This window comes from Sylvia atricapilla, unplaced genomic scaffold (assembly GCF_009819655.1).
Source record: "Sylvia atricapilla isolate bSylAtr1 unplaced genomic scaffold, bSylAtr1.pri scaffold_86_arrow_ctg1, whole genome shotgun sequence".
NCBI classification, from domain to species: domain Eukaryota; kingdom Metazoa; phylum Chordata; class Aves; order Passeriformes; family Sylviidae; genus Sylvia; species Sylvia atricapilla.
In genome coordinates, this window is record NW_027077167.1 from 73,113 (window position 1) to 93,367 (window position 20,255).

Genomic DNA, 20,255 nt, shown 5'->3' on the forward strand with positions numbered 1-20,255 from the left:
ACCTGGAAAAGTCTTTTTTTTCCTGGATTTGAGAGGCAAAAATCACCTGGAAAATCCACTTTTTCCCCTGGTTTAAATGGGATTTTTCCATGTTTTGAGAGGCAAAAAATCACCTGGAAAATCCGGTTTTTTTCCCAATTTTTTTGGGCTGGCCTGGAGCCGGTTCCGCCGGAGTTTTGGGGTGGATTTGGGAATTTTTGGATCCAAACCCAGCAGGAGAAATCCCATCCACATTCCCAACCTCTGGAATTGCTCCAAAATGGGATTTCCCCCCAAAATTCCATTTTTGGGGAAGGGTTTTTCCCCAAAATTCCCATTTTTTTCCCCGTTCCTCCCCCTGGAGCCGGGACTGGGGAGATTTTTTTGGGGTGGGAGGGAAAAAAAAATAAAATCCCAAATCCTCAGCTCTGGAGCCGGGAATTAATTAATTCCAACAATTAATTGGCTCCCTGTAATTAATTGGATTTTCCTTTTCCTCGAGCCGTGGAAAAAAAATCCCAGGAATGGGACGAGGGGGAGAACTGGGAGAGGTTTGGGATCCCCAAAATCCCAGGAAAAACCCGATTTTAATCCAAATTTCCCTCAAATTCCAAAGCATCAAGAGCTGAACCATCTTCCTGTGGATTTTTTTCATCCAAAAACAACCCAGAAAAGGGAGAAATGGGTCCAAAAAAATGCAGAAAATTAAATTTTATCCCATTTTTTCCCCCAATTTTCCCTCTCCCGGCTGTTCCCGTCCCCGCTGGGGGAAAAAAGTCCCTTTAGTGTAATTAATTGTAACATATTCTTTTAAATAAATTGATTTATTGAGGAAATGCTGGAGGGCCGTGGCCGTGCTCCTTCCCCTGGTGAACCCCCAAACTCCCCCCCAAAAAACCCCAAAAAACCCCAAAAAACACCCCCAAAAATCCCCAAAAACCCCCCAAAAATCCCCCCAAAAAACCCCAAACCCCCCCCCAAAAAAAACCCCAACCCCCCCCAAAAAACCCCCAAAAAATCCCCAAAAACCCCCCAAAAATCCCCCCAAAAAACCCAAAAAACCCCCAAAAACTCCAAAAAAAACCCCCCAAAAAACCCTGGGAGAGAATCCAGGGATGGCTTTTAAAATTTCTGCATTTTGGGATTTTCTGTGGTGAGATTTAGGTGTGGCTTTTTATTTTATTTTTTTTAAGGTGATGGGTTTTTCTTTTCTTTTTTTTTTTTTTTTTTATAATTTTTTTATTATTTTTTTAAATTTATTTTGACAGAAAAAAAAAAACCCAAAACAAAACCCAAAAAAAAACCAAAAAAAAAGAGAGAGAGAAACAAAAAAAAAGTCGATTCTGAAAGGAACTGCAATAAATAGCAAATAAATAAAGCCTTGAGCCCGGGGGGGGGCTTCATGGCCCCCCAAAACCAACCCCCCACCCCCCAAAAATCAACCCAGCAGGTCCCAAAGCCCCCCAAAATGGGGGGGACACGGAGGGGGCCCCTTATGTACAGCGGGGGCGGGGGGTGGAGTTGGGGGGCACTGGTTTGGGGGTGCTGGGGGCACTGGGGGGGTGAGGGGGCACCGAGCCCAGTTTGGGGGGGCTGGGGGACACTGGACCCAGTTTGGGGGAGCCCTGACCCAGTTTGGGGGGGACTGGGGGGGAAATGACCAGTCTGGGGGGGCCCTGACCCAGTTTGGGGGGACTGGGGTCACTGGTTTGGGGTGGCTCTGTCCCAGTTTGGGGTGATCTGTCCCAGTTTGGTCACTGGTTTGGGGGAGCTCTGTCCCGATTTGGGGTGTTGGGGTCACTGTTTTTGGGGTCTCTGTCCCAGTTTGGTCACTGGAGTCACTGGTTTGGGTCACTGGTTTGAAGTGATCTGTCCCAGTTTGGGTCACTGGTTTGGGGGCCACTGTCCCAGTTTGGGTCACTGGGGTCACTGGTTTGGGATGTTGGGGTCACTGGTTTGGGGTCTCTGTCCCAGTTTGGGGGGCACTGTCCCAGTTTGGGGCACTGTCCCAGTTTGGGTCACTGGTTTGGGGTCTCTGTCCCAGTTTGGGTCACTGGGGTCACTGGTCAGGGGCCGGGGCAGCTCCAGGCTGGACACGGCCCCGGTTTGGCTGCTGGGGTCCTGGATTTGGGATTTTTTTGGATTATTTGGGATTTTTGGGATTTGGGGACGAGCAGAGCCGGAGCCACATGTCCATGTCCCGTGTCCGTGTGTCCCTGTCCCCGCTCCCGGTGTCCCCCGGTGTCCCCCGGCTTTGGCTGGTTTGGAGTTCCGGGAATTCCCAGGATCGGTCACTCTGTCCCCATCCGGCTCCTGGTGGGGACATCCCGGAGTGGGGACAGTCCTGGAGTGGTGACAGTCCTGGAGTGGTGACAATCCTGCATTGGGGACAGTCCCAGAGTGGGGACAGTCCTGGAGTGGTGACAGTCCTGGAGTGGTGACAATCCTGCATTGGGGACAGTCCTGGAGTGGGGACAGTCCTGGAATTGGGACAGTCCTGGAGTGGTGACAGTCCCAGAGTGGTGACATCGTGGAGTGGTGACAGTCCCAGAGTGGTGACAGTCCTGGAGTGGGGACATCCTGAAGTGGTGACAATCCCAGAATTGGGACAGTCCTGGATTGGGGACAATCCTGGAGTGGTGACAATCCCAGAGTGGGGACAATCCTGAAGTGGTGACAATCCCGGAGTGGGGACTACCCGGAGTGGTGACAATGCTGGAATGGGGACACCCTGTAGTGGTGACAGTCCCAGAGTGGTGACATTGTGGAGTGGTGACAGTCCTGGAGTGGTGACAATCCTGAAGTGGTGACAATCCTGGAGTGGTGACAATCCCGGAGTGGGGACTACCCGGAGTGGTGACAATGCTGGAATGGGGACACCCTGGAGTGGTGACAGTGCCAGAGTGGTGACATTGTGGAGTGGTGACAGTCCTGGAGTGGTGACAATCCTGAAGTGGTGACAATCCCGGAGTGGTGACAATCCCAGAATTGGGACAGTCCTGGAGTGGTGACAGTCCCGGAGTGGTGACATCGTGGAGTGGTGACAATCCCGGAGTGGTGACAGTCCCGGAGTGGGGACAATCCTGAAGTGGTGACAATCCCGGAGTGGGGACTACCCGGAGTGGTGACAATGCTGGAATGGGGACACCCTGGAGTGGTGACAGTGCCAGAGTGGTGACATTGTGGAGTGGTGACAGTCCCGGAGTGGTGACAATCCCAGAACTGGGACAGTCCTGGATTGGGGACAATCCTGGAGTGGGGACAATCCCAGAGTGGTGACAATCCCGGAGTGGTGACAGTCCCGGAGTGGTGACAGTCCTGGAGTGGTGACAATCCTGGACTGGGGACATTGTGGCGTGGGGACATCCAGGGCTCAGGGCATTCCGGTGCTGTGGGATCATCCCGCTGTGGGATCACCTCGGGATCAGAGCATCCTCACGGTGGAACATTCCGGGATCGGAGCTTCCTGGTGCCAGAGCTGGGACATCCCAGTGCCGGAGCATCCCAGTGCCGGAGCATCCCAGTGTCCGAACATCCCAGTACCAGTCCATTCCAGCGCCAGTTCATCCCAGTGCTGAATCATCCCAGTACCAGTCCATCCCAGTGCCGGAGCATCCCAGTGTCCAAACATCCCAGTACCAGTCCATCCCAGTATTGGAACATCCCAGCACCAGTCCATCCCAGTACCAGTCCATCCCAGTGCTGGGGCATTCCTGGATCCGAGTGTCCCGATCTGGGACCATCCCAGTGCGGGAACATCCGGGGGCTGGAGCGTTCTGGTGTCGGAGCATCCCATGGTGGAACATCCCAGTGCCAGGCCATCCCAGCACCAGTCCATCCCAGTGTCCAAACATCCAGCTGGGGCGTCCCAGTACCAGTTTATCCCAGTACCAGTCCATCCCAGTGCCAGGCCATCCCAGTATTGGAACATCCCAGTGTCCAAAAACTCCAGTGTCCGAACATCCCAGTACCAGAGCATCCCAGCACCAGTCCATCCCAGTACAAATCCATCCCAGCACCAGTCCATCCCAGTACTGGACTATCCCAGTGCCAGTCCATCCCAGTACCAGTCCATCCCAGTGCCAGTTTATCTCAGTGCTGGTCTGTCCCAGTGATGGAATGTCCCAGTACCAGTTTATGCCAATACCAGTTCATCCTTGTACTGGTCCACCCCGGTACCAGTCCATCCCAGTACCAGTTTATCCCAATACCAGTCCATCCCAGTACAAATCCATCCCGGTACTGGTCCATCCCAGTACCAGTCCATCCCAGTGCCAGTTTATCCCAATACCAGTCCATCCCAGTACTGGTCCATCCCAGTACCAGTCCATCCCAGTACAAATCCATCCCAGTGCCAGTTTATCCCAATACCAGTCATCCCAGTACAAATCCATCCCAGCACTGGTCCATCCCAGTACAAATCCATCCCAGTACTGGTCCATCCCAGTACCAGTCCATCCCAGTACCAGTCCATCCCAGTACAAATCCATCCCAGTACTGGTCCATCCCAGTACCAGTCCATCCCAGTACCAATCCATCCCAGTACTGGTCCATCCCAGTGCCAGTTTATCCCAATACCAGTTTCTCCCAGTAATGAAGCATCCCAGTCCCGGCCCAGCCCAGTCCCAGTTTATCCCAGTACCAGCCCAGTCCCAGTTTATCCCATCCCGAGGGGAAACTGAGGCAGCGTGGGGGCGGAGCGGGTGGCAGTGGCAGTGTTGGGGTCCCGCTGCACCCCCGGCAGGATTTGGGGGGGGGAGGGGCCGTGTCCCCCCCTTTGGGACCCCCCAAAGACCCCCCCAGAGACCCCCCCCAGTTTGGAGCTGCTTTTGGTCCTGTTTGCTGAGAAAAGCCCCAAAAAGGGTCCCGGGGGGGAGGGGGGGTGGGGAAATGGGGGGGGTCCTTTTGGGGACCCCCAGGGTGGGCACGACCCCCCCCCAAAAAAAAAAACCAGAGTGGGGCGGTGGGCGCTGGCACCCTGCACTGGGCTGGACTGGGCTGGACTGGGCTGGACTGGGCTGGACTGGGCTGGACTGGGATGGGGCTGGGATGGACTGGGATGGGGCTGGAGGGGGGGGTCCATCCTTCCTGAGCGTGGGGGGGTCTGGGGTCCCCCCCAGCAGGACCGACCCCCCCCGGGCACCGCTGGGGCTGTGGGGGGAGGGGCTGCTCTGCGATGGGGGCGGGGCGGGGGGCGGGGCACCCAAAGGTGCTGCTCCAGAGCCGCCGGACCTGGGGGGAAATCGGGGATGAAGGGGTTAATCGGAGTCTGGGGGGCACTGAGAGCCCCCCCAAACCATGGGACACCCCAAATCCCAGTGGGGACACCCCAAATCCCAGTGGGGACACCCCAAACCCCAATGAGGACACCCCAAATCCCAGTGGGGACACCCAAAATCCCAGTGGGGACACCCCAAATAACCCCCAGGGCACTGCCAGCCCCCCCCAAACCATGGGACACCCAAAATCCCAGTGGGGACATCCCAAATCCCAGTGGGGACACCCCAAATCTCAATGGGGACACCCCAAATCTCAACGGGGACACCCCAAATCCCAATTGGGACACCCCAAATCCCAGTGGGGACACCCCAAATCCCAATGGGGACACCCCAAATAACCCCCAGGGCACTGCCAGCCCCCCCCAAACATGGGACACCCCAAATCTCAATGGGGACATCCCAAATCCCAGTGGGGACACCCCAAACCCTGGGACACCCCAAATCCCAATTGGGACACCCCAAATCCCAGTGGGGACACCCCAATCCCAATGGGGACACCCCAAATCTCAATGGGGACACCCCAAATCCCAGTGGGGACACCCAAAATCTCAATGGGGACACCCCAAACCTCAATGGGGACACCCCAAATCCCAGTGGGGACACCCCAAATCTCAATGGGGACACCCCAAACCATGGGACACCCCAAACCCCAATGGGGACACCCCAAATCCCAGTGGGGACACCCCAAACCCCAATGGGGACACCCCAAATCTCAATGGGGACACCCCAAATCCCAGTGGGGACACCCCAAACCATGGGACACCCCAAATTCCAGGGGGGGACACCCCAAATAACCCCCAGGGCACTGCCAGCCCCCCCAAACCATGGGACACCCCAAATCTCAATGGGGACACCCCAAATCCCAGTGGGGACACCCCAAACCCCAATGGGGACACCCCAAATCCCAGTGGGGACACCCCAAAATCCCCACGGGGACACCCCAAATCTTAATGGGGACACCCCAAATAACCCCCAGGGCACTGCCAGCCCCCCCAAACATGGGACACCCCACACCCCAGTGGGGACACCCCAAATCCCAGTGGGGACACCCCAAATCTCAATGGGGACATCCCAAATCCCAATTGGGACACCCCAAATCCCAGTGGGGACACCCAAAATCTCAATGGGGACACCCCAAATCCCAATGGGGACACCCCAAACCCCAATGGGGGACATCCTAACCGGGGGGTCCTTGGGGGGGGGGATCCCTGGGGGGCTTCTCAGCCCTGGGGGTCCCAGGAGTGACCCAGGCTGTCCCCAGGCTGTCTCCAAGCTGTCCCCAGCTGTCCCTGGGGCTCACCAGGCTGTCCCCAGCCTGTCCCCGCACTGTCCCCAGCTGTCCCCAAGCTGTCCCCAGCTGTCCCCGGGCTGTCCCCAGCTGTCCCCAAGCTGTCCCCAGGCTGTCCTGCACTGTCCCCAGGCTGTCCCAGGGGTCCCGCGGATGACCCAGGGCTGTCCCCAGGCTGTCCTGCACTGTCCCCAGGCTGTCCCCAGCTGTCCCCAGCTGTCCCCAGGCTGTCCCCAGGCTGTCCTGCACTGCCCCAGGCTGTCCCCAGCTGTCCCCAGCTGTCCCCAGGCTATCCCCAGGCTGTCCTGCACTGTCCCCAGCCTGTCCCCGCCTGTCCCCAGCTGTCCCCAGCTGTCCCCAGGCTATCCCCACGCTGTCCCCAGCTGTCCCCAGGCTGTCCCAGGGGTCCCGGGGGTGACCCAGGGCTGTCCCCTGCTGTCCCCAGCTGTCCCCAGCTGTCCCCGGGCTCACCAGGCTCAGTAGGGCCGGTTGGCGTCTTTGGGCCTCTTGAGCTGCACCTTGAGCCGCTTCATCCCGATCTGGAATCCGTTCATGGCCTGGATGGCGGCCTGGGCGCTGGCGGGGTTGTCAAAGCTCACAAAGCCTGGGGACAGGGGACACGGGGACAGGGGACACGGGGACAGGGGGACAGGGGGACACGGAGACAGGGGACACGGGGACAGAGGGACATGGGGACACGGGGACACGGGGACACGGGGACATAGGGATATGGGGATATGGGGACAGGGGGACATTGGGGACAGGGGACACGGGGACATGGGGACACGGGGATATGGGGATATTGGGGACATTGGGGACACGGGGACATTGGGACATGGGGACATGGGGACATGGGGACATGGGGATATTGGGGACAGGGGGACACAGGGACATGGGGACAGAGGGATATGGGGATATGGGGACATGGGAACAGTGGGGACACGGGGACATGGAGACACAGGACATTGGGGAAATGGGGACAGTGGGGACATTGAGGGGATTGGGGACACAGAGACACAGGGACACGGGGACAGTGGGGACATTGGGAGGATTGGGGACATGGGGACATTACGGGGATTGGGGACACGGGACACGGGGACACAGGGACAGTGGGGACAGTGGGGACACGGGGACAGTTGGGACAGTGGGGACATTGGGGTGTGTGGGGACATCATGGGGACATGGGGACATCACGGGGACATGGGTGACATTGGAGCACAGGGATGTGGGGGACAGAGGGGACATGGGGACATTGGGGAAATCAGGGACAGTGGGGACAGAGGTGACATTGGACACAGACGTGACACAGGATGAGGGGCAGAGGGGACAGAGGGGAGATGGGGGGGACATTGGGGACATCAGGTAATGGTGTCCCTGGCCATGATGTCCCCAAGGGCTGATCACGGCGCTCCCGCCCCTGTCCTTGCTGTCCCTCCTTGTCCCCTCATCTCCCATAGCCCATGTCCCCTATCCCATACCCCAGTGTCCCCAATGTCCCCAGTGTCCCCAATGTCCCCAGTGTCCCCACTGTCCCCACTGTCCCCAATGTCCCCACGGTACTGAAGCACTTGCTCTGGTTGGTGGCCCATTATCCCCAGTATCCCCAGTGTCCCCAATGTCCCCATTATCCCCAATGTCCCCATTATCCCCAATGTCCCCACTGTCCCCGCTGTCCCCGCTGTCCCCACTGTCCCCACTGTCCCCGCGGTACCGAAGCACTTGCTCTGGTTGGTGGCCCAATGTCCCCATTGTCCCCATTGTCCCCGCTGTCCCCACTGTCCCCAATGTCCCCGCGGTACCGAAGCACTTGCTCTGGTTGGTGGCCCATTATCCCCAATGTCCCCATTATCCCCATTATCCCCGCTGTCCCCACTGTCCCCACTGTCCCCGCTGTCCCCACTGTCCCCAATGTCCCCACTGTCCCGCAGTACCGAAGCACTTGCTCTGGTTGGTGGCCCTGTCCACGAAGACCTTGGCGGAGATGACGTTGCCGAAGGGGAGGAACATCTGCAGGATCTCGGTGTCGGCGAACTCCTGGGGCAGGTGGTAGATGAAGATGTTACAGCCCTCGGGGCCTGCGGAGGGAGCGGGGTCACACCGGGGGCCGCGGCCCCAACCGCGCCGGCCGGGACCCCAAACCCACACTGGGGACCCCAAACCTGATCTGTGACCCTGAACCGCGCCGGCCGGGACCCCGAACCCACACTGGAGACCCCAAAACTGACCTGGGACCCCGAACCCACACTGGGGACCCCAAACCCACACTGGGGACCCCAAACCCAGATTGGGGACCCCGAAACCCAGATTGGGACCCCAAACCCACATTGGGGACCCCAAACCCACGTTGGGGACCCCGAAACCCAGATTGGGACCCCAAACCCACATTGGGGACCCCGAAACTCATCTGTGACCCCAAACCCACACTGGGGGCCCCAAACCTGATCTGTGACCCTGAACCGCGCCAGCCGGGACCCCGAACCCACACTGGAGACCCCAAAACTGACCTGGGACCCCGAACCCACATTGGGGACCCCAAACCCAGATTGGGGACCCCGAAACCCAGATTGGGGACCCCGAACCTGACCTGGGACCCCAAACCCAGATTGGGGACCCCAAACCCACATTGGGGACCCCGAACCCACATTGGGATCCCCAAACCTGATCTGTGACCCCAAACCCACATTGGGGACCCCAAACCCACGTTGGGGACCCCGAAACCCAGATTGGGACCCCAAACCCACATTGGGGACCCCAAACCCACACTGGGGACCCCGAAACTGATCTGTGACCCTGAACCACACCGTCCGGCCAGGCTGGGACCCCGAAACCCGCATTGGGACCCGGAAACTGGGTTGGGACCCCAAACCTGACCTGGGACCCCAAAACCAGTTTGGGACCCCGAACCGCGCTGCCTGGCCGGGCTGGGAACCCAAAACTGGACTGGGACCCTGAAACCCAGATTGTGACCCTGAACCCGGACTGGGACCCCGAACCTGGACTGGGACCCCGAACCGTGCTGGGCTGGGACCCCAAACCCAGATTTGGACCCCGAAACCCAGATTGGGACCCCGAAACCGGGCCACAGCCCTGAACCGTGCCAGCTGGGACCCCAAAACCGGGCTGGGGCCCCAAACCCAGATTGGGGACACCGAAACTGATCTGTGACCCTGAACCGTGCCAGCTGGGACCCCGAAACTGGGCTGGGACCCCAAACCTGACCTGGGACCCCAAAACTGGACTAGGACCCCAAAACCGGGCTGGGACCCCAAAACCTGACCTCTGACCCCCAACCGCACTGGGCTGGGACCCCGAAACCGGGCTGGGACCCCAAACATGACCTGGGACCCCAAAACTGGACTGGGACCCCAAACTTGATCTGGGACCCCAAACCCAGATTGGGACCCCAAACCTGACCTGGGACCCCAAAACCCAGACTGGGACCCCAAAACTGGACTGGGACCCCAAAACCTGCCCTGCAGCCCCAAAACAGCACCGCACCCCACGGCCAGGGGCACAGCCCGGACTCGGGACCCCAAATTCCAACCTGAGACCCCAAAACCCAGCCCAGGGCCCCAAAACTGAACTTGTGAACCCAAAACATGACCCGGGACCCCAAAACCCGACCCAGGACCCAAAGTGACCCTGAGACCCCAAAACCCGCCCTGAGACCCCAAATCTGTCCCTGAGACCCCAAACCCGCCCCCGCACCCCCCCCCGTGACACCCCAAATTCCAGGGAGGTGACCCCAAATACTCCCAGACCCCCAATTTCCTGGGACACCCCAAAGCCCCTCCAAGGGGGGGGTCCCAGGGGGTCTTGGGGGTCCCAGGACATTTGGGGGCCCGGGGGGGGGTCTCGGGGGTCCCGGGGTGTTTGGGGGGGTTTTGGGGGAGTCCCGGGGTGGGTTTGGGGACCCCGGGGTTTTTTTTGGGGGGTCCCGGGGTTTTTTTGGGGTTGGTTTTTTTTGGGGGAGGGTGGGGTTGTGGGGGGTCCCGGGGTTTTTTGGGGGGGAGTTTTTTGGGGGGTTGGGGTTTTTTTTTGGGGGGGGTGGGGGGTTTTTTGGGGGAGGGTCCCGGGGAGTTTTTTGGGGGGTTTTTGGGGAGGGGGGTCTCACCTTCGCGCTGCTGCTGCTGCGGGGGGGGCGGGGGGGCGAGCAGGGGTCCCGGGGGGGCGAAGGCCGGACTGACCAGTCCGTAGGCGGCCGGGTACGCGGCTGGGGACAGGGGACACGGGGACAGGGGTCACGGGGTCACCGGGGACACCCCCGTGCCCTCCAGTGCCACCCCAGCACACACCCAGTGCCCTCCCAGTGCCACCCCAGTCCATCCCAGTAGCACCCCAGTGCTTCCCAGTGCCCCCCAGTACCACACCACCCCCTCCCAGTCCCTCCCAGTGGCCCTCAGTCCCCCCCAGTACCACCCCAGTGCCCCCCAGTTCCCTCCCAGTGCCATCCCAGTGCCCTCCAGGTGCCCCCCAGTCCCTCCCAGTGTCCCTCCCAGTCTCTCCCAGTCCCCCCCAGTCCCCTCCTAGTCCCTCTCAATACCACCCCAGTGCGCTCCCAGTGCCCCCCAGTGTCCCCCCGGTGCCCTCCCAGCGCCCCCCAGTCTCCCCACAGTCCATCCCAGTCTCTCCCAGTGTCCCCCCAGTGTCCCCCCCAGTCCCCCCAGCCCCTCCCAGTACCACCCCAGTGCCCCCCAGTTCCCTCCCAGTGCCACCCCAGTGCCCTCCCAGCGCCACCCAGTCTCCCCCCAGTCCCTCCCAGTCCCCCCAGTACCACCCCAGCGCCCCCCAGTCCCACACCACACCCTCCCAGTGCCCTCCCAGTGTCCCCCAGTCCCACCCAGTCCCACCCCAGCGCCCCCCAGTATCACACCAGTCCCCCCAGTCCCCCCAGCGCTCACCAGTATAGTGCTGCATACCGGCGTACGCCTGCTGCAGGGGGTCCCCGGGGGCGGCGGGGCTCTGGGCTGGGGGCACAGGGGCGGTTACGGGGGGCCCGGGGGTCCCTGGGGGGGGCTCGGGGAGGGGTCGGGGGGCACCTGGGAACGGGGGGACCCCCCCGGTGTAGACGGCGTCGGGGGCGGGGGGCCCCGCGGGCTGCGCCGGTACCGGGCTGTATCCGTTAACGCTGAGCGGGGCCGCGATGGCCGGGACCGGGGTGGCCGCCATGGCCGGGGGCGTGCTGGTACCTGGGGACACACAGGGGACACCGGGGGTCACACAGGGGTCACAGCCATGGCCGGGGGCGTGCTGGTACCTGGGGACACACAGGGGACACCGGGGGTCACACAGGGTCACACAGGGGGCACAGCCATGGCCGGGGGCGTGCTGGTACCTGGGGACACACAGGGGACACCGGGGGTCACACAGGGGTCACACAGGGGGCACAGCCATGGCCGGGGGCGTGCTGGTACCTGGGGACACACAGGGGACACCGGGGTCACACAGGGGGCACACAGGGTCACACAGGGGTCACAGCCATGGCCGGGGGCGTGCTGGTACCTGGGGACACACAGGGGACACCGGGGGTCACACAGGGGTCACACAGGGGTCACACAGGGTCACACAGGGGGCACAGCCATGGCCGGGGGCGTGCTGGTACCTGGGGACACACAGGGGACACCGGGGGTCACACAGGGTCACACAGGGGTCACACAGGGGTCACACAGGGTCACACAGGGGTCACACAGGGGTCACACAGGGTCACAGCCATGGCCGGGGGCGTGCTGGTACCTGGGGACACACAGGGGGACACCGGGGGTCACACAGGGGTCACACAGGGGGCACAGCCATGGCCGGGGGCGTGCTGGTACCTGGGGACACACAGGGGTCACAGGGGTCACACAGGGGTCACACAGGGGTCACACAGGGGGCACACAGGGGTCACACAGGGGTCACACAGGGGGCACAGCCATGGCCGGGGGCGTGCTGGTACCTGGGGACACACAGGGGACACCGGGGTCACACAGGGGTCACAGCCATGGCCGGGGGCGTGCTGGTACCTGGGGACACACAGGGGTCACAGGGGTCACACAGGGTCACACAGGGGTCACACAGGGGTCACAGCCATGGCCGGGGGCGTGCTGGTACCTGGGGTCACACAGGGGACACCGGGGTCACACAGGGGTCACACAGGGGTCACACAGGGGGCACACAGGGGTCACACAGGGGTCACACAGGGGGCACAGCCATGGCCGGGGGCGTGCTGGTACCTGGGGACACACAGGGGTCACAGGGGTCACACAGGGGTCACACAGGGGTCACACAGGGGGCACACAGGGTCACACAGGGTCACACAGGGGTCACAGCCATGGCCGGGGGCGTGCCGGTACCTGGGGACACACAGGGGTCACACAGGGTCACACAGGGGTCACACAGGGGGCACAGCCATGGCCGGGGGCGTGCTGGTACCTGGGGACACACAGGGGACACTGGGGTCACACAGGGTCACACAGGGGTCACACAGGGGTCACACAGGGTCACACAGGGTCACACAGGGTCACACAGGGGGCACAGCCATGGCCGGGGGCGTGCTGGTACCTGGGGACACACAGGGGACACCGGGGGTCACACAGGGTCACACAGGGGTCACACAGGGTCACACAGGGGTCACACAGGGGTCACAGCCATGGCCGGGGGCGTGCTGGTACCTGGGGTCACACAGGGGTCACAGGGGTCACACAGGGGTCACACAGGGGCACACAGGGGTCACACAGGGTCACACAGGGGTCACACAGGGGTCACACAGGGTCACAGCCATGGCCGGGGGCGTGCTGGTACCTGGGGACACGGGGACACACGGGGTCACACAGGGGTCACACAGGGTCACACAGGGGTCACACAGGGGTCACACAGGGTCACAGCCATGGCCGGGGGCGTGCTGGTACCTGGGGACACACAGGGGACACCGGGGGTCACACAGGGTCACACAGGGGTCACACAGGGGTCACACAGGGGTCACACAGGGTCACAGCCATGGCCGGGGGCGTGCTGGTACCAGGGGACACGGGGTCACACGGGGTCACACAGGGGTCACACAGGGTCACACAGGGGTCACACAGGGGTCACACAGGGTCACAGCCATGGCCGGGGGCGTGCTGGTACCTGGGGACACACAGGGGACACCGGGGTCACACAGGGGGCACACAGGGTCACACAGGGTCACACAGGGGTCACACAGGGTCACAGCCATGGGTTATCCATGGGTCACACAGGGTCACACAGGGGTCACACAGGGTCACACAGGGGGCACACAGGGGTCACACAGGGGGCACACAGGGGGCACAGCCATGGCCGGGGGCGTGCCGGTACCTGGGGACACACAGGGGTCACACAGGGTCACACAGGGGTCACACAGGGGGCACACAGGGGTCACACAGGGGTCACAGCCATGGCCGGGGGCGTGCTGGTACCTGGGGACACACAGGGGTCACCCGGGGGTCACAGGGGTCACACAGGGGTCACACAGGGGTCACAGCCATGGCCGGGGGCGTGCTGGTACCTGGGGACACACAGGGGACACCGGGGTCACACAGGGGGCACACAGGGTCACAGCCATGGCCGGGGGCGTGCTGGTACCTGGGGACACACAGGGGACACCGGGGGTCACACAGGGTCACACAGGGGTCACACAGGGTCACACAGGGTCACACAGGGTCACACAGGGTCACACAGGGGGCACAGCCATGGCCGGGGGCGTGCTGGTACCTGGGGACACACAGGGGTCACAGGGGTCACACAGGGGTCACACAGGGGTCACACAGGGGTCACACAGGGGGCACAGCCATGGCCGGGGGCGTGCTGGTACCTGGGGTCACACAGGGGTCACAGGGGTCACACAGGGTCACACAGGGGTCACACAGGGGTCACACAGGGTCACACAGGGTCACACAGGGTCACACAGGGGGCACAGCCATGGCCGGGGGCGTGCTGGTACCTGGGGACACACAGGGGACACCGGGGGTCACACAGGGTCACACAGGGGTCACACAGGGTCACACAGGGGTCACACAGGGGGCACAGCCATGGCCGGGGGCGTGCTGGTACCTGGGGACACACAGGGGACACCGGGGTCACACAGGGTCACACAGGGGTCACACAGGGGTCACACAGGGTCACACAGGGGTCACACAGGGGTCACACAGGGTCACAGCCATGGCCGGGGGCGTGCTGGTACCTGGGGACACGGGGACACACGGGGTCACACAGGGGTCACACAGGGTCACACAGGGGTCACACAGGGGTCACACAGGGTCACAGCCATGGCCGGGGGCGTGCTGGTACCTGGGGACACACAGGGGTCACACAGGGTCACACAGGGTCACACAGGGGTCACACAGGGGTCACACAGGGGTCACACAGGGTCACAGCCATGGCCGGGGGCGTGCTGGTACCTGGGGACACGGGGACACACGGGGTCACACAGGGGTCACACAGGGTCACACAGGGGTCACACAGGGGTCACACAGGGTCACAGCCATGGCCGGGGGCGTGCTGGTACCTGGGGACACACAGGGGACACCGGGGTCACACAGGGGGCACACAGGGTCACACAGGGTCACACAGGGGTCACACAGGGTCACAGCCATGGCCGGGGGCGTGCTGGTACCTGGGGACACACAGGGGACACCGGGGTCACACAGGGGTCACACAGGGTCACACAGGGTCACACAGGGTCACACAGGGTCACACAGGGTCACACAGGGGTCACACAGGGGTCACACAGGGTCACACAGGGGTCACACAGGGTCACACAGGGGGCACACAGGGGTCACACAGGGGGCACACAGGGGGCACAGCCATGGCCGGGGGCGTGCTGGTACCTGGGGACACACAGGGGACACCGGGGGTCACACAGGGGGCACACAGGGGTCACACAGGGTCACACAGGGGTCACACAGGGGTCACACAGGGTCACAGCCATGGCCGGGGGCGTGCTGGTACCTGGGGACACACAGGGGACACCGGGGTCACACAGGGTCACACAGGGGGCACACAGGGGTCACACAGGGTCACACAGGGGTCACACAGGGGTCTCACAGGGTCACAGCCATGGCCGGGGGCGTGCTGGTACCTGGGGACACGGGGACACACGGGGTCACACAGGGGTCACACAGGGTCACACAGGGGGCACACAGGGGGCACACAGGGGTCACACAGGGTCACACAGGGGGCACACAGGGGGCACACAGGGTCACACAGGGGTCACAGGGGTCACACAGGGTCACACAGGGGTCACACAGGGTCACACAGGGTCACACAGGGGTCACACAGGGGTCACACAGGGTCACACAGGGGTCACACAGGGTCACACAGGGTCACACAGGGGGCACACAGGGGTCACACAGGGGGCACACAGGGGGCACAGCCATGGCCGGGGGCGTGCTGGTACCTGGGGACACACAGGGGACACCGGGGGTCACACAGGGGTCACACAGGGGGCACACAGGGGGCACAGCCATGGCCGGGGGCGTGCTGGTACCTGGGGACACACAGGGGACACCGGGGGTCACACAGGGGTCACACAGGGTCACACAGGGGTCACACAGGGTCACACAGGGGTCACACAGGGTCACAGCCATGGCCGGGGGCGTGCTGGTACCTGGGGACACACAGGGGTCACCGGGTCACACAGGGGTCACACAGGGTCACACAGGGGTCACACAGGGTCACACAGGGGTCACACAGGGGGCACACAGGGTCACACAGGGGTCACACAGGGTCACACAGGGGCACAGCCATGGCCGGGGGCGTGCTGGTACCTGGGGACACACAGGGGTCACACAGGGGGCACCCAGGGGGCACACAGGGGTCACATCGCAGGGTCACCCATGGGTCACAGCCATGGGTTATCCAGGGGTCACACCACGGGGTCACCAATGAGGTCACACCACGGTCACCCGTGGGTAACCCAGGGGGCACAGCCAGGGGTCACCCGTGGGTCAGAACTGTGGAGTCACCCGTGGGTCACAGCCAGGGGTCACCCGTGGGTCAGAGCCAGGGGGCACAGACAGGAGTCACAGCCATGGGTCACCCATGGGTAACTCCGTGGGGGTCACCCGTGGGTCACAGCCGGGGGGTCACCCATGGGTTACACTGCGGGGTCACCCGTGGGTCAGAGCCAGGGCCCCCAAGGTTCAGCCGTGGGACAACCCCAGGTCACAGCCAGGTCAGCCCCAACCCAGTGTTCCCAACCTCGTGTCCCTGTCCCCATACCCCATGTCCCCCGTCCCCCTGTCCCTGTCCCCGTCGGTGTCCCGTTACCTGAGGACGGTGGCAGGGGTGTGGCGATGATGCCGTTGGGGTTGACGGTGCCCATGTGCTGCATCTGCACGGCCATGGTGGCCATGGGGCTGAGGTATGCCGAGTGCGCGGCCACCAGGGCGGCCTGCTGCTGCATCAGCTGTGGGGACACTGTGTCTGTCACCCTGGGCCACCAGGGCCACCAACGCCACCCCCCCAGTGCCACCAGGGCGGCCTGCTGCTGCATCAGCTGTGGGGACACTGTGTCTGTCACCTCGGGCCACCAGGGCCACCAATGCCACCCCCCCAGGGCCACCAACACCACTGCCCCAGTGCCACTGTCACCACTGCCCCAGTGCCACTGTCATCACTGCCCCAGGGCCACCAGGGCGGCCTGCTGCTGCATCAGCTGTGGGGACAGCCCTGTCACCTCGGGCCACCACACCCATCCCCCTAGTGCCACTGTCACCACTGCCCCAGGGCCACTGTCACCACTGCCCCAGTGCCACTGTCACCACTGCCCCAGTGCCACTGTCACCACCCCCCCCCCCAGTGCCACTGTCATCATTGCCCCAGTGCCACTGTCACCACTGCCCCAGTGCCACCAACATCACCACCCAGTGCCACCAGGGCGGCCTGCTGCTGCATCAGCTGTGGGGACACCTCTGTCACCGCTGGGTCACCACACCCATACCCCTAGTGCCACTGTCACCACTGCCCCAGGGCCACTGTCACCACTGCCCCAGGGCCACTGTCACCACTGCCCCAGTGCCACCAGGGCGGCCTGCTGCTGCATCAGCTGTGGGGACACTGTGTCTGTCACCCTGGGCCACCAGGGCCACCAATGCCACCCCCCAGTGCCACTGTCACCACTGCCCCAGTGCCACTGTCACCACTGCCCCAGGGCCACCAGGGCGGCCTGCTGCTGCATCAGCTGTGGGGACACTGTGTCTGTCACCTCGGGCCACCAGGGCCACCAATGCCACCCCCCCAGTGCCACTGTCACCACTGCCCCAGGGCCACCAACATCACTGCCCCGGTGCCACTGTCACCACTGCCCCAGGGCCACCAGGGCGGCCTGCTGCTGCATCAGCTGTGGGGACAGCCCTGTCACCTTGGGCCACCAGGGCCACCAACACCACCCCCCCAGTGCCACCAGGGCGGCCTGCTGCTGCATCAGCTGTGGGGACAGCCCTGTCACCCTGGGCCACCAGGGCCACCAATGCCACCCCCCCAGGGCCACCAGGGCGGCCTGCTGCTGCATCAGCTGTGGGGACACTGTGTCTGTCACCCTGGGCCACCAGGGCCACCAATGCCACCCCCCCAGTGCCACCAGGGCGGCCTGCTGCTGCATCAGCTGTGGGGACACTGTGTCTGTCACCCTGGGCCACCAGGGCCACCAATGCCACCCCCCCAGTGCCACCAGGGCGGCCTGCTGCTGCATCAGCTGTGGGGACAGCCCTGTCACCTCGGGCCACCACACCCATACCCCTAGTGCCACTGTCACCACTGCCCCAGGGCCACTGTCACCACTGCCCCAGTGCCACTGTCACCACTGCCCCAGGGCCACCAGGGCGGCCTGCTGCTGCATCAGCTGTGGGGACAGCCCTGTCACCTTGGGCCACCAGGGCCACCAACACCACCCCCCAGTGCCACTGTCACCACTGCCCCAGTGCCACTGTCACCACTGCCCCAGGGCCACCAACACCACTGCCCCAGTGCCACTGTCATCACTGCCCCAGTGCCACTGTCACCACTGCCCCAGGGCCACCAACACCACTGCCCCAGTGCCACTGTCATCACTGCCCCAGTGGCACCAGGGCGGCTTGCTGCTGCATCAGCTGTGGGGACACCTCTGTCACCGCTGGGTCACCAGGGCCACCAACACCACTGCCCCAGTGCCACCAACACCACTGCCCCAGTGCCACTGTCACCACTGCCCCAGGGCCACGAACATCACCCCCCCCCAGTGCCACCAGGGCGGCCTGCTGCTGCATCAGCTGTGGGGACACTGTGTCTGTCACCCCGGGCCACCAGGGCCACCACACCCACCCCCCCACCCCAGTGCCACTGTCACCATCCCCCAGGGCCACTGTCACCACCACCCAGGGCCACTGTCACCACTGCCCCGGTGCCACTGTCACCACCACCCAGGGCCACTGTCACCACTGCCCCGGTGCCACCAACACTGGGGACATGGGGTCATGGGCTCCCAGGGGTGTCACCGCAGTGCCACCAACACCCAGGGACAGGGAGACATGGTCTCCCCATGGATGTCCCATCACAGGATTTGGGACTGTCACCTCACCCTGAATGTCACGCCAGTTACTGTCCCCTCTGTCACCCGTCACCCATCACCCCGAACAGCTCAGGCTGGATTTTGGGGGGGTCCCACCTCTTCCCCTTGATCCCCCCAGTGTCCCCAATGTCCCCAGTGTCCCCAATGACCCAAATGATCCCAGTGTCCCCAGTGTCCCCAATGTCCCCAGTGTCCCCAATGACCCCAATGTCCCCAGTGTCCCCAATGTCCCCAATGTTCCCAGTGTCCCCAGTGTCTCCAGTGACCCCAATGACGCCAATGTCCCCAATGTCCCCAATGTCCCCAGTGTCCCCAATGTCCCCAGTGACCCCAATGTCCCCAATGTCCCCAGTGTCCCCAATGTCCCCAGTGACCCCAATGTCCCCAATGTCCCCAGTGTCCCCAGTGTCCCCAATGTCCCCAGTGTCCCCAGTGTCCCCAGGGGTATCCCCATGTCCCCAGGATGTCCCCAGTGTCCCCAATGACCCCAGTGTCCCCAGTGTCCCCAATGTCCCCAGTGTCCCCAATGACCCCAATGACCCCAATGTCCCCAATGACCCCAATGTCCCCAATGTCCCCAGTGTCCCCAGTGTCCCCAGTGTCCCCAGTGTCCCCCCATGTCCCCAGTGTCCCCAGTGTCCCCAATGACCCCATGTCCCCAATGTCCCCAGTGTCCCCAATGACCCCAATGACCCCAGTGTCCCCAGTGTCCCCAGTGTCCCCAGTGTCCCCAATGACCCCAGTGTCCCCATGTCCCCAATGACCCAATGTCCCCAGTGTCCCCATGTCCCCAGTGTCCCCAATGACCCCAAAGACCCCAGTGTCCCCAATGTCCCCAATGTCCCCAATGTCCCAATGTCCCCAGTGTCCCCAGTGTCCCATACCGCCTGTGTGTAGGCGCTGTAGGCTCCGAACTGGAGGGCGATGGGGCTGAACATTCCCAGCTGAGTGGTGACCGCAATGTCCCCAACGTCCCCACTGTCCCCAATGTCCCCAGTGTCCCCAGTGTCCCCAATGTCCCCAATGACCCCAATGTCCCCATACCGCCTGTGTGTAGGCGCTGTAGGCTCCGAACTGGAGGGCGATGGGGCTGAACATTCCCAGCTGAGTGGTGACCCCAATGTCCCCAATGTCCCCACTGTCCCCAATGACCCCAATGTCCCCAGTG

At 63.0% G+C, this 20,255-nt stretch overlaps 1 protein-coding gene across 1 annotated transcript; it reads right to left on the minus strand.

Annotated features, from left to right (window-relative positions):
- Positions 1–5,168: 5,168 nt before the first annotated feature.
- On the minus strand, positions 5,169–20,038 carry LOC136375082 (CUGBP Elav-like family member 3). The gene is made up of 7 exons (XM_066340448.1): positions 19,972–20,038; positions 16,810–16,948; positions 11,448–11,735; positions 10,661–10,759; positions 8,478–8,621; positions 7,018–7,150; positions 5,169–5,211 (listed from the first exon to the last, which is right to left on the minus strand). The coding sequence occupies exons 1-6, from the start codon at positions 20,023–20,025 to the stop codon at positions 7,023–7,025; spliced, it is 852 nt and encodes a 283-aa protein (XP_066196545.1). The 5' UTR covers positions 20,026–20,038; the 3' UTR covers positions 5,169–5,211; positions 7,018–7,022.
- Between the last annotated feature and the right edge of the window lie 217 nt (positions 20,039–20,255).